This window comes from Oncorhynchus masou, chromosome 28 (assembly GCF_036934945.1).
Source record: "Oncorhynchus masou masou isolate Uvic2021 chromosome 28, UVic_Omas_1.1, whole genome shotgun sequence".
NCBI lineage: Eukaryota > Metazoa > Chordata > Actinopteri > Salmoniformes > Salmonidae > Oncorhynchus > Oncorhynchus masou.
This window is the reverse complement of record NC_088239.1, coordinates 81,482,085-81,497,694: the sequence shown is the minus strand read 5'-3', so window position 1 is coordinate 81,497,694 and position 15,610 is coordinate 81,482,085. Positions and strand designations below refer to the sequence as shown.

Sequence of the window (15,610 nt, the reverse complement as noted above, 5' to 3'; positions counted from 1 at the left end):
CTCTGAACACCATCCAGTCCCATCCTTCAGTTCCCATCAAACCCCTCCCATCTATCTCTGAACACCATCCAGTCCCATCCTTCAGTTCCCATCTAAACCCATCCAGTCCCATCTATCTAACCCCATCTCTGAACACCATCCAGTCCCATCCTTCAGTCCCATCAAACCCCTAAACCTCTCCCATCTATCTCAAACCCCTGAACCCCATCCAGTCCCATCAAACCCCTCCCATCTATCTCTGAACACCATCCAGTCCCATCCAGTTCCCATCAAACATCCTTCAGTTCCCATCAAACCCCTCCCATCTATCTCTGAACACCATCCATCCAGTTCCCATCAAACCCTCCCATCTATCTCAGAACACCATCCAGTCCCATCCTTCAGTTCCCATCAAACCCCTCCCATCTATCTCAGAACACCATCCAATCCCATCCTTCAGTTCCCATCAAACCCCTCCCATCTATCTCTGAACACCATCCAGTTCCCATCCCCCTTCAGTTCCCATCTCTTGAAACCCCTCCCATCTATCTCTGAACACCATCCAATCCCATCCTTCAGTTCCCATCAAACCCCCCCATCTATCTCTGAACACCATCCAGTCCCATCCTTCAGTTCCCATCAAACCCCTCCCATCTATCTCTGAACACCATCCAGTCCCATCCTTCAGTTCCCATCAAACCCCTCCCATCTATCTCTGAACACCATCCAGTCCCATCCTTCAGTTCCCATCAAACCCCTCCCATCTATCTCAGAACACCATTCTATTTGTCATGTACTTTTCTGTGATGTTTCACAGAAAGTTCTGAACTTTTCTATTCTCATAAGTTTCTACAGATTGTCAATTAAAAGATACCATTTTTTTTGCTAAGAGCATTATTATATAAATGATAGATTGATTATGACTTTTCATATCACCCAGCAGTGCTATTTGCAGAGTTAGCTCCAGGTCCCTGCCTCCTTACCCTTGGCCCATGCGAAAATAGCCCAGCGGGCAACCACACAGGTAGCCTCCCTCTGTGTTGGAGCAGCCGTAGCTACAGGGGTTCTTGTTGGAGCACTCGTTGACATCCTGACAGCTGCTGCTGAACGAGTCGAAGCTGTAGCCTGAGGGACAGGCACACTTGAAGCTGCCTAGCGTGTTGTAACAGGAGGCCGATCCACAGCTGCCCGGGTTGGAGCACTCGTTCTCATCTGAGAGAGGAGAGGAGGGGGTGGAGGAGTTAAGAGAGGGGGTAGGAGAATTAGTTTGACTTGTTATTGAGGTCAACCAGGACATAGAATGATTGAAACACCTTGCTGTGACCCACACCCCCAGGGTTAAAGCAGCATTGGAAAATACACCTAAAGCTAAAATGTCTGAATCTAGGTGACACTGCGTTTGCTTTTTGACAGTGGATCACAATGAATCTATAGAACATTAGAACACTACTGTAATAATATCAATGTTCTGGAACCCATTGGTACGAGAGAGAACCTTTCTCTTATTGTCCAGCAGGTGGCAATGTGGTTCTGTTTACTCGACCTGTAAATGGAAGGTAGTCCAATATTGTTTTCAAAAACATTTGTTTGCAGCAAGTAGTTGAAAGTACCCTTCTGCCAATGGACATATAGTACTTTTACATCATTTTCTGTGACAATGAATTTCACCATACAATAAAATCTTACTTTATTATCTTAATAACCTTTGGTTTATCTTAACTCTATGTGCTGAATCCTAACTTCCAAATGCTTTTTATTCTATCTCCCATTGACAACAATGTTTAACTAAGTGAAAATACGACTTAAGTAGAAGCTAGGTATCACCCCCAACAGACAAGATGATAATGCATCGAACAGAGAATGTTCATTTACAATGATTAAGAAATATAATACTCCCGTCCTCTACTGTACAACTCATTTTACGAGCACACAAACCCCAAAAACTATGATTTATTAAATGGCTATCAACCTTTTACTGAGTGGGCTAAATCAGGGTCACACAGAGTGCTTCCTGGTGGTCTTAAACACATCCACTTTGAAACACAAGTATACACCTCACACACGTGGTTATGGGCTTAAATAAAGAAGACACCTGTACCACGTCAGATATAGAGTTTAAATGTATTACATGTCGAGTTTTCATCCCAATATTACACTTTATATACATCACATATGACTGAAAAATAACAAAACTATTTGACATAGAAACACCGGATTTTGGTCGTTTAAAAATAAATAAATAATTATTATATGAATAATTTTCATTATGAATAACATTCCACCTATGAGGCCAAAGAGGGTGCTTTTGGTCCTTGACTGCAGGAAAGGGCTACTCAGCTTGTGATGGACACTTTTAATGACGCCCAGCGAAGTAAAACCAATGCACATATTTACTCAATGGCAAGGTTGCAAACGTATAACGCAAAACAAGTCTTAACTCAACCGTCAATATAAGTAAGTAGCCTTGCACAAGCCTTCACTTGTGTGACCCAGAACAGCTCATGGGAGCAGGAGCCTATTTCCTGTTTCTGTGGCGTGAGGCAGCTTGAAGTACAAGTACAGCCCCTGGACAGGACGCTCGTCTATCACAGGGCCTTACCCCCAATGTACATTCTTAAAGCTCATTGGGTCACATTTTTACAGTCTTTGGTATGACTCTGCTGTGGATCAAACTCCCAACCCCTGTGTGCAGTTTGAAGGAAGCTGCTAAATCGCATTAGCGCAATGGCTAACTAGCGTTAGAGCAATGGCTAACTAGCATTATAGCAATGGCTAACTAGCGTTATAGCAATGGCTAACTATCGCTAGAGCAATGGCTATCTATCGTTAGAGCAATGGCTAACTATCGTTAGAGCAATAGCTAACTATCGTTAGAGCAATGGCTAACTATCGTTAGAGCAATGGCTAACTATCGTTAGAGCAATGGCTAACTATCGTTAGAGCAATGGCTAACTAGCGTTATAGCAATGGCTAACTATCGTTAGAGCAATGGCTAACTATCGTTAGAGCAATGGCTAACTATCGTTAGAGCAATGGCTAACTAGCGTTATAGCAATGGCTAACTATCGTTAGAGCAATGGCTAACTATCGTTAGAGCAATGGCTAACTATCGTTAGAGCAATGGCTAACTATCGTTAGAGCAATGGCTAACTAGCGTTATAGCAATGGCTAACTATCGTTAGAGCAATGGCTAACTATCGTTAGAGCAATGGCTAACTAGCGTTATAGCAATGGCTAACTAGCGTTATAGCAATGGCTGGAAGTCTACTGGAACTGCTAGTATGCTAGTTGTTGCGGTAGACTTCCTGTCATTGCTTTAACACAAGTTTTCGATGGCTCGCGAAGCTAACTGTAACTTCCTTCAAATTGCACGCAGACACATAGAAATGGTATCCACGAGTTCATCTGACTCTGGGTAAGTAGAAAATGGGCTTAATTGCCAAAAATCTGCACTTTCCCTTTCAAATCATGTAGTTATCATCGGTGTCCCAAAGTAACGCCCTCTGTGTGCGTGTGTGTGGTACTCACCCACACACTGGTTCCACTGGTAGTGCTGTGTGTAGCCCTGAGGGCAGTTACAACGGTAGCCGCCCAGCATGTTCTGGCAGCCATGTTGGCACCTGTCGTTACTGTCACACTCGTTCACGTCTGACGGTCAAAAGGCAGAAGAACACATATACATTGGCCCATCCCTCATCTTCACCATCCTAATAATCATCATCAACGTTACTTTCCTAATCTTCATCATTATCATCACCATATTCCTAATTCTTATTCATCATCATCACCGTTCCCATCATGGTTACATTGCATATTTAGATTGGAACATTAAGCTACTGTACAATGCAGTATGATGCAATTGTGAGTTTCCTGCACCAGCTCCTCTAAAATATATAAGTTAGGGTATTTCAATTGCGTTTACACCCAAAATGCTAGGAGAACAAATCTGCCTTGTATGGATTCCCTTGCTGTGTACAATTGACCCTTCATAATGAATTGGCAGGTTGACTCGGCATCTGTTTCTAATACACACTCCTATAGATGTGGGAAAATGGCCTATTTAAGCCGAATGCTTTTAATTTAGTCAAACAAAAATCATATCCATTCATCCCCACTGCTTTCGAGTAACGCAAACCAGGTAAACTTTAGCTCAAAACAGAGGATAACGTTCAACCTGGGATGTGAGCTTTTACAGAGTCCATGGCACAAACTAAACCACTGCCCTGAATTCTCTCCCCGTACAACACTTACAGTCAACCTGTACCGAACTATTCTTTGTTGAGTTTTGAAAGTGAATTATTTTGTTTGTAGAGCGATGGCACAGAGTTCATTTCGATAGTGCCAGTAGGACTTGTGGTTTTGGGCATTGCCACTCTGTGGAGACTTCAATAAAAGGAGAGTTGGCGAAAGGTTTGAGGCATTGAAATCGCAGTCAGCCAAATGCTGTTAGAGAGAACAGTCAAGTAGTGCCACTTTGAGAAGTCTTTAAAATATATGTATAATATAAATATATATTTTCATCTTTAATTTCATTGTTTCTTTCTTTTATGGTTTATGTATTTTTTTCATTTGTTGCTTCTGACATTGCAGGTGGAAAAACTACCACCAAACTGCCAAAAATATATTGTTTACCGGGAGGTTTATCTCTGCCACTGAGGTTCAATCCCACAGTTCTTCTTAAATACTTATTTTCCACCATCATTTGCAAATAAATTCATTAAAAATCCTACAATGTGATTTTCTGATTTTTTTCCCTCATTATGTCTGTCCTAGTTGAAGCGTACCAATGATGAAAATTACAGGCCTCTCTCATCTTTTTAAGTGGGAGAACTTGCACAATTGGTGGCTGACTAAATACTTTTTTGCCCCACTGTATGCTTAAGATACAGATTTCACCAATAGCTCACCATGGCATTGGTTGATCGAGGACATCATATCTTCAGGTTTTAGGGAGGTGAGGCAACGGTACAATGCAAACTTAGCCATCAGAGTGAGATGATGATATGGTAAAAATATTGAACAATTATGATGCTATTCATAATTCTATATATTTTTTTTTCTTTAAGTCAGTTAAGAACAAATTCTTATTTACAATGACGGCCTAGGAACAGTGGGTTAACTGCCTTGTTCAGGGGCAGAACGACAGAGTTTTACCTTGTCAGCTTGGGGGATTCGATCTAGCAACCTTTCGATTACTGGCCCAACGCTCTAACCACTAGGCTACCTGCCTCCCTGATTTGTTGAAACAAAAAGCATAATTCATATGAAGTGTGTCATGTGGATGTAAGAAATGGAATGAAGAAAGGAATAAATAAAAACTAAATTGTAGCTACCATCACAGTGCAGTCCGGTGTCGTCCAGTTCGTAACCCCGCTGGCACGCACAGTTGAAGCTACCAGGGGAGTTCTGACAGATGCCCTTGGTGCCACACAGGGAGGGTTCCCCGACACACTCATTATTATCTGACAGAGAGAGCATTGCATTTATGTAGTTTGTATTTTACCTGAGTTGTGTTCATTGGGCACCAAACAGAAAAAAAACAGACTGAAACAGGATTGGGACTTTGTTGAACTTGTCCAATAAGAAATGGTCATTTTTGTTTTCTGTTTTAAAAGGGTGTGTCCTATTGAACGTAACCCTGGTAACCCTTGTAGCTACAGTTTAAAAACACGGACACTACAGACGTATTGCCTTACCTATGCATGCAGTGTGGTGCTGGGTGAAGCCAGGGGGACACTTGCAGGTGAATCCGCCCACGGTGTTGACACACATGAACTGACAGTTGTGCCTCTTGGTCTGGCACTCGTCCAAATCTAAACGGACACACGCGCACACACACACACACACACACACACACACACACACACACACACACACACACACACACACACACACACACACACACACACACACACACACACACACACACACACACACACACACACACAGTAAACCAAAGCTCTCAGATCACACACACACACAGTAAACAGCAAAGCTCACACACACACACACACACACACACACACAGTAAACACACACACACACACACACACACAGTAAACCAAAGCTCTCAGATCACACACACACACACACACAGTAAACCAAAGCTCTCAGATCACACACACACACACACACACACACACACACACACACACACACACACACACACACACACACACCAAAGCTCTCAGATCACACACACACACACACACACACACACACAGTAAACCAAAGCTCTCAGATCACGCACACACACACACACACACACACACAGTAAACCAAAGCTCTCAGATCACACACACACACACACACAGATCACACACACACACAACATTACACAACATTCACACACACACACACACACAGCCCACACACACAATCCATTCCGGCACTGTTCATGACTCATTCAACCAGTGTATTCAGTCACACAGTAAACCAAAGCTCTCAGATCACACACACACAAACAACTCACAGTAAACCAAAGCTCTCAGATCACGCACACACACAATCACACACAGCTCTCAGATCACACACACACACACACACACACACACACACACACACAGATCACACACACACACACACACACACACACACAGATCACACACACAGTAAACCAAAGCTCAGATCACACACACACACACACACACACACAGTAAACCAAAGCTCTCAGATCACACACACACACACACACACACAAAAGATCACACACACACACACACACACAGTAAACCAAAGCTCTCACACACACAGTATCACAAAGTTCACACAGGTACTGTTGGAATGACAGTAAACCAGATGTTGGGTTTGACCTCAAAGCACCTAGATCACACACACACACACACACACACACAGTAAACCAAAGCTCTCAGATCACACACACAGTAAACCAAAGCTCTCAGATCACACACACACAAAACATTACACCCTGTTATTACACAACATTCGATTATTTTGTGTTGACCCCTTTTCAATGGACAGAGCCCCCTATGCTGCGATTCAATCCATTCCGGCACTGTTCATGACTCATTCAACCAGTGTATTCAGTCACCGTAATTTAGGTCTGTCGCCACGTTGTGATACAGGACAAACAACTCTACAGTAATGACTGGCTGTTGAGCAGCATCTGTCCTCTCCTTTAATCTATTCCTATAGTGTGGACAGCACTCACTAATCTCTCACTAATAATGAAGAGATCATTTTAGCTAGCTAGTAAACATCTAATAAAATCTTAAGTTTATTGGTCGCACACACAGTTCAGCAGGTACCGTTGAAATGAAGTTGATAGATGTTGGGTTTGAGCTGTAAAACCTCTAACCTGGTCCTAGATCTGTTGTGTCGTGACGTGACAATGACCATAGACGTTTGCAGCACAGAGCACTCAGATCTAGGACCAGGCTATAATACCGCTAAGTAACCCGATCCAATCTAGAAATCCAGCAGACAGAACATCGAGCTAAAAAAAAAAAAAGAAAGAAAAAAAAAAGACTGTTGCTTTGCATCATGGGAGCTGTAGTTTCCCTGTACCTTTGCAGGTCCTGCCGTCCTCTTGGAGCACGTAACCACGGGGACAGGAGCAAGTGTAACTTCCCTCGGTGTTCTTACAGATGAAATTACACGGCTTAGGGGACATGACACACTCATCCAGATCTGACAGGAAGAGAACACAGAAGATCAACAGGGGAGCGAGGGTTATTGAGCGCCTTGTTGTAATCATTTATCTATGATCTGATAGGTGAAAGGGGAAATGGTCAAATTAGTGACAACTTCAAAGAGGCAAAGAGAGAACGATGCATTTTCCATGTATCCCAACACAGCCTTGGTATTGGAGTGCAATTTTGCTCCAGTCCTGCACTAAATCGCTGATACAACAAATCATAGATTTGGTTGCATTCACAATGGGCTTCAATCACAACCACTCACCAGGTTTTTAAAAACAGTCACAATGACCTTCAATCACAACCACTCACCAGGTTTTTAAAAACAGTCACAATGACCTTCAATCACAACCACTCACCAGGTTTTTAAAAACAGTCACAATGAGTCACAATGACCTTCAATCCTTCAATCACAACCACTCACCAGGTTTTTAAAAACAGTTACAATGACCTTCAATCACAACCACTCACCAGGTTTTTAAAAACAGTCACAATGACCTTCAATCACAACCACTCACCAGGTTTTTAAAAACAGTCACAATGACCTTCAATCACAACCACTCACCAGGTTTTTAAAAACAGTCACAATGACCTTCAATCACAACCACTCACCAGGTTTTTAAAAACAGTTACAATGACCTTCAATCACAACCACTCACCAGGTTTTTAAAAACAGTCACAATGACCTTCAATCACAACCACTCACCAGGTTTTTAAAAACAGTTACAATGACCTTCAATCACAACCTCTCACCAGGTTTTTAAAAACAGTTACAATGACCTTCAATCACAACCACTCACCAGGTTTTTAAAAACAGTCACAATGACCTTCAATCACAACCACTCACCAGGTTTTTAAAAACAGTCACAATGACCTTCAATCACAACCACTCACCAGGTTTTTAAAAACAGTCACAATGACCTTCAATCACAACCACTCACCAGGTTTTTAAAAACAGTTACAATGACCTTCAATCACAACCACTCACCAGGTTTTTAAAAACAGTCACAATGACCTTCAATCACAACCACTCACCAGGTTTTTAAAAACAGTCACAATGACCTTCAATCACAACCACTCACCAGGTTTTTAAAAACAGTTACAATGACCTTCAATCACAACCACTCACCAGGTTTTTAAAAACAGTCACAATGACCTTCAATCACAACCACTCACCAGGTTTTTAAAAACAGTCACAATGACCTTCAATCACAACCACTCACCAGGTTTTTAAAAACAGTTACAATGACCTTCAATCACAACCACTCACCAGGTTTTTAAAAACAGTTACAATGACCTTCAATCACAACCACTCACCAGGTTTTTAAAAACAGTCACAATGACCTTCAATCACAACCACTCACCAGGTTTTTAAAAACAGTCACAATGACCTTCAATCACAACCACTCACCAGGTTTTTAAAAACAGTCACAATGACCTTCAATCACAACCACTCACCAGGTTTTTAAAAACAGTCACAATGACCTTCAATCACAACCACTCACCAGGTTTTTAAAAACAGTCACAATGACCTTCAATCACAACCACTCACCAGGTTTTTAAAAACAGTCACAATGACCTTCAATCACAACCACTCACCAGGTTTTTAAAAACAGTCACAATGACCTTCAATCACAACCACTCACCAGGTTTTTAAAAACAGTCACAATGACCTTCAATCACAACCTCTCACCAGGTTTTTAAAAACAGTCACAATGACCTTCAATCACAACCACTCACCAGGTTTTTAAAAACAGTCACAATGACCTTCAATCACAACCACTCACCAGGTTTTTAAAAACAGTCACAATGACCTTCAATCACAACCACTCACCAGGTTTTTAAAAACAGTTACAATGACCTTCAATCACAACCACTCACCAGGTTTTTAAAAACAGTCACACAATCACAACCACTCACCAGACCTTCAATCACAACCACTCACCAGGTTTTTAAAAACAGTCACAATGACCTTCAATCACAACCACTCACCAGGTTTTTAAAAACAGTTACAATGACCTTCAATCACAACCACTCACCAGGTTTTTAAAAACAGTCACAATGACCTTCAATCACAACCACTCACCAGGTTTTTAAAAACAGTCACAATGACCTTCAATCACAACCACTCACCAGGTTTTTAAAAACAGTTACAATGACCTTCAATCACAACCACTCACCAGGTTTTTAAAAACAGTTACAATGACCTTCAATCACAACCACTCACCAGGTTTTTAAAAACAGTCACAATGACCTTCAATCACAACCACTCACCAGGTTTTTAAAAACAGTCACAATGACCTTCAATCACAACCACTCACCAGGTTTTTAAAAACAGTCACAATGACCTTCAATCACAACCACTCACCAGGTTTTTAAAAACAGTCACAATGACCTTCAATCACAACCACTCACCAGGTTTTTAAAAACAGTCACAATGACCTTCAATCACAACCACTCACCAGGTTTTTAAAAACAGTCACAATGACCTTCAATCACAACCACTCACCAGGTTTTTAAAAACAGTCACAATGACCTTCAATCACAACCACTCACCAGGTTTTTAAAAACAGTCACAATGACCTTCAATCACAACCACTCACCAGGTTTTTAAAAACAGTTACAATGACCTTCAATCACAACCTCTCACCAGGTTTTTAAAAACAGTCACAATGACCTTCAATCACAACCACTCACCAGGTTTTTAAAAACAGTTACAATGACCTTCAATCACAACCACTCACCAGGTTTCACAACAGACTCCATGTCGCATCACAATACTGCTCTGACCAATAGAAGTGTAACAGTGGAATGTGCCTTACCCACGCAGGCCGTTCCAGTGATGGTGGAGGTGTAGCCCAGTTTGCAGTGGCAGCGGTAGGATCCCATGGTGTTGATGCAGCGTCCATTCTTACACGTGTCAGGGATTACCTTACACTCGTCTATATCTGTAGGACAAAAGACAGAGAGCACAGGGCCATTCAGAGAAGACGGGACCATTCAGAGAAGACGGGACCATTCAGAGAATACGGGACCATTCAAAGAAGACGGGACCATTTAGAGAAGACGGGACCATTTAGAGAAGACGGGACCATTCAGAGAATACGGGACCATTCAGAGAATACGGGACCATTCAGAGAAGACGGGACCATTCAGAGAAGACGGGACCATTTAGAGACGACGGGACCATTTAGAGACGACGGGACCATTTAGAGAAGACGGGACCATTTAGAGAAGACGGGACCATTCAGAGAATACGGGACCATTCAGAGTAGACGGGACCATTTAGAGAAGACGGGACCATTCAGAGAAGACGGGACCATTCAGAGACGACAGGACCATTCAGAGAAGACTGGACCATTTAGAGAAGACGGGACCATTCAGAGAAGACGGGACCATTCAGAGAAGACGGGACCATTCAGAGAAGACGGGACCATTTAGAGAAGACGGGACCATTCAGAGAAGACGGGACCATTCAGAGAAGACGGGACCATTCAGAGAAGACGGGACCATTCAGAGAAGACGGGACCATTCAGAGACGACGGGACCATTCAGAGAAGACGGGACCATTCAGAGAAGACGGGACCATTCAGAGAAGACAAGACCATTCAGAGAAGACGGGACCATTCAGAGAAGACGGGACCATTCAGAGAAGACGGGACCATTCAGAGACGACAGGACCATTCAGAGAAGACGGGACCATTTAGAGAAGACGGGACCATTCAGAGAAGACGGGACCATTCAGAGAAGACGGGACCATTCAGAGAAGACGGGACCATTTAGAGAAGACGGGACCATTTAGAGAAGACGGGACCATTTAGAGAAGACGGGACCATTCAGAGAAGACAAGACCATTCAGAGAAGACGGGACCATTCAGAGAAGACGGGACCATTCAGAGAAGACGGGACCATTCAGAGACGACAGGACCATTCAGAGAAGACGGGACCATTTAGAGAAGACGGGACCATTTAGAGAAGACGGGACCATTTAGAGAAGACGGGACCATTTAGAGAAGACGGGACCATTTAGAGACGACGGGACCATTCAGAGACGACGGGACCATTTAGAGAAGACGGGACCATTCAGAGAAGACGGGACCATTCAGAGAATACGGGACCATTCAGGATTCAGCTGAATAATAAATATACCCATAGTCTAAAGCAGGGGGTGACAATTAGATTCAGCCATGGGGTAATTATTTTCTGAATGGATGGTCATAGGGCCCGAAACACATTTGTACACTGCAAATTGAGTGGAAGTAAGCCCAAACATAATTTCATACCTTGATTACATTGAGACATGATCACTTCTCTATTGATTTGTGGTAATACTTGGGAACAGATTTCCTAAATCAGAACCCTTTAGGCGGGCCGGGCGCAGTGCACGCTAACCAAGGTCGCCAGGTGCACGGTGTTTCCTCCGACACATTGGTGCGGCTGGCTTCCGGGTTGGATGCGCGCTGTGTTAAGAAGCAGTGCGGCTTGGTTGGGTTGTGTTTCGGAGGACGCATGACTTTCAACCTTCGTCTCTGCCGAGCCCGTACGGGAGTTGTAGCGATGAGACAAGATAGTAGCTACTAAACAATTGGACACCACGAAATTGGGGAGAAAACGGGGTAAAAATAAATAAATAATAATACTTTTTTAAAACTTTTAGAAATAAATAAAAAATCCACTGAAAAAGTTGCGTGGCCATCGTCTACAGGGGCAACTTAATTGGCTTGTTCCGTGTCCCGTGTATAATTTCTCGTTTTCCGATTACTAATCTTGATTCAATTCAAGGGTTTATTAGGTTTGCTAGGTTACTCTTGCATTCTAGTGGACGACAACCCGAGAGAAAAAAAAAAACTAGTATGAATTACAAGTTGACACTAAAAAATAACACTGAAACACTCGTCCTGACCTCTTGCCTAGGGCGAGGTGACATTCCTTTCACTGGATTATTCCTTGAACTTATGTGTGGTAATTGCTACATCTGGACTTTTGAATAGTTGGATGGGCATTTTGCCATATCGCTTACACCTATCCTATCATTTCAGATCTACACTAGTGCCTAGGGGAAGGGAATAGTGGCCTATTTGGAATGATTTAAAAAGCCTTGAAGAAACTATTGACCAGCTGACCGAAAGCCATATACATTTAACCTGTAACTCAAGCCTTATCATCAAGGCACTTCTGCCTACTGGCACTTCCACTGTTCAACCCTTTTCATGCTCTATAACTCCAAACTCTTTGACCTCTCACCCATGCCGTCGGTGGCGTATCCCGGGCCGTGGGGACAGAGCTTCCTGTAGCCTGCCGTGCCAGCCAGGGGACAGAGCTCACACTGGTTACCCCAGCCACGGCCTCCGTCACAGCAGCACTGGGACTTGGTGGTGGGGGTCCGGCTGCTGGAAGACATCTGGCACATAGTCATGAGCACCTCGGTAAAGCAGAAGCCCTCCCTGTAGTCTAGAGAGAGGGGCAGAACAGACAGACTGCATCTATACACTGAGTGTACAAAACATTAAGAACACCTCTTTCTATGACATAGGCTGACCAGGTGAAAGCTATGATCCCTTATTGATGGCACTTGTTAAATCCATTGAATGAGTCCAGATGAAGGGGAGGAGACAGGTTAAATAAGGATTTTTAAGGCTTGAGACAATTGCAACATGGACTGTGTATGTGTGCCATTCAGAGGGTGAATGGGCAAGACAAAATATGTAAGTGCCTTTGAACCGGTTATGGTAGTAGGTGCCAGGAGCACCGGTTTGAGTGTGTCAAGAACTGCAACGCTGCTGGGCTTTTCACGCTCAACAGTTTCCTGTGTGTATAAAGAATGGTCCACCACTCAAAGGACATCCAGCCATCTTGGAAAAACTGTGGGAAGCACTGGCATCAACATGGGCCAGCATTCCTGTGGAACGCTTTCAACACCTTGTAGAGTCCATGCCCTGACAAATTGAGGCTGTTGTGAGAGCAGGGAGGGGGGGAACTCAATATTATAAAGGTGTCCTTAATATTTTGTACACTCAGTGAAAATACTCTAAATCAAATAAAATGATACTGGTCACATACACATGGTTAGCAGATGTTCATACGAGTGTATTGAAATGCTAATTTCCTCTCTCTATATATATATATTGGGGTATTTTTTAAACTTTATTGAGGCACTTATCAAATGTATTTACAGTATAAATCCCTTCTTAAATCAGCTGATGTCACAAAGGGCTGTATAGAAACCCAGCAAGCAAACAGCAAACCAACAGCAAGCCAACAGCAAGCCAACAGCAAGCAAACAGCAAGCAAACAGCAAACAAACAGCAAGCCAACAGCAAGCAAACAGCAAGCAAACAGCAAACAAACAGCAAGCAAGTTCAGGTGTTATGAAACAGAGGGGGGAGACAGATAAGTGGGAGAGACAGAAAGGACGTTGTGGGGGATTGAAGCCTGTTTTTCCGGTGCGGGAAGACAATGGTTGAGAGCAACCGGGAGCGTTGACGTTAGAACACAGGCTCTATACAGAACAGACAGACATTTAAACAAGTCATTCAACACATTACACATGAAAAAAAGAACAGGCGTTTTAAATCTTTTTTTGTTTTTTTAAACACAGACATTTATACAGGAGAGGAAATGCAACCGTCCAGATGAAGCAAAGGCGCTAACAAAATGAAGAAGACTACAATCTGCTCTAGTTGTTTCTCAAGTGTCATTTTTATTTTGGCAGGATGTTGTATCACTAACTAAATAAACGACTTATAGCTCATTTTAGACATATACTGTACAGAACATTGACTGTCAGACACACACACACACACACACACACACACACACACACACACACACACACACACACACACACACACACACACACACACACACACACACACACACAGTAGAAGTGTGTTCCGGAGGAGTGTGTATGATTCTTACCGAGACACTGTGTCCGTGTAGAGTCAGACTCATATCCGCCTCCACACTCACATGTGTAGCTGCCTATCGTGTTGATACAACGACCATTCTCACAGATCCCCGGCTTGCTACGACACTCATTCTCATCTGAATGGAGAAAGAGAGCAAGAGAGAGAGACAGAGGGATAAAAGGGAGGTGAGAATGTGATGGAGAGAGAGAGAGAGAGAGAGAGAGAGAGAGAGAGAGAGAGAGAGAGAGAAAAGAGTAAATATGAAAGGGGTTAGAGAGAGAAAGACAAATAGAAAGTTAAAGATTCAGTAGAAGGAGGGGCGATATATGTTTAAAATCAAACTTTGCATTTCCACTCCTACAAATATGCAATCTCACATCCCACTAGGCGAAAAACTGGTTGAATTTACATTCTTCCCACATTATTTCAACCCATCTATGCGATGGCGTTGAATCAACGTGGAAAACTGATTAAATTTGCTACATTTTTCACCCAACTTTTAACCTAAATCCAATGACATTGATTTTACGTTGAATTCACGCTAGTTGAAAATTTAACCAAATGTACTACATCAAAAACGAAACATTGAACTGACATCTGTGCCCAGTGGGATCAGTCTTGAACAGTCCTATCAATGCCCACAGTGAAATGGGAACACGTCACTGTTGAACAGTCCTATCAATGAGCACAGTGAAATGGGAACACGTCACTGTTGAACAGTCCTATCAATGAGCACAGTGAAATGGGAACACGTCACTGTTGAACAGTCCTATCAATGCGCACAGTGAAATGGGAACACGTCACTGTTGAACAGTCCTATCAATGAGCACAGTGAAATGGGAACACGTCACTGTTGAACAGTCCTATCAATGCCCACAGTGAAATGGGAACACGTCACTGTTGAACAGTCCTATCAATGCCCACAGTGAAATGGGAACACGTCACTGTTGAACAGTCCTATCAATGCCCACAGTGAAATGGGAACACGTCACTGTTGAACAGTCCTATCAATGCCCACAGTGAAATGGGAACACGTCACTGTTGAACAGTCCTATCAATGCCCAC

The 15,610-nt window shown here is 42.9% G+C and overlaps 1 protein-coding gene across 1 annotated transcript in view; it reads right to left on the bottom strand.

Moving 5' to 3' along the window:
• The window catches only part of LOC135517075 (fibrillin-2), a 132,509-nt gene that overhangs the window by 15,067 nt on the left and 101,832 nt on the right, over positions 1-15,610 (bottom strand). The window contains 8 exon segments of the mRNA XM_064941097.1: positions 963-1,191; positions 3,508-3,627; positions 5,313-5,441; positions 5,676-5,792; positions 7,507-7,629; positions 10,460-10,585; positions 12,882-13,088; positions 14,556-14,681. Of these exon segments, the coding sequence (XP_064797169.1) occupies positions 963-1,191; positions 3,508-3,627; positions 5,313-5,441; positions 5,676-5,792; positions 7,507-7,629; positions 10,460-10,585; positions 12,882-13,088; positions 14,556-14,681 (1,177 nt within the window).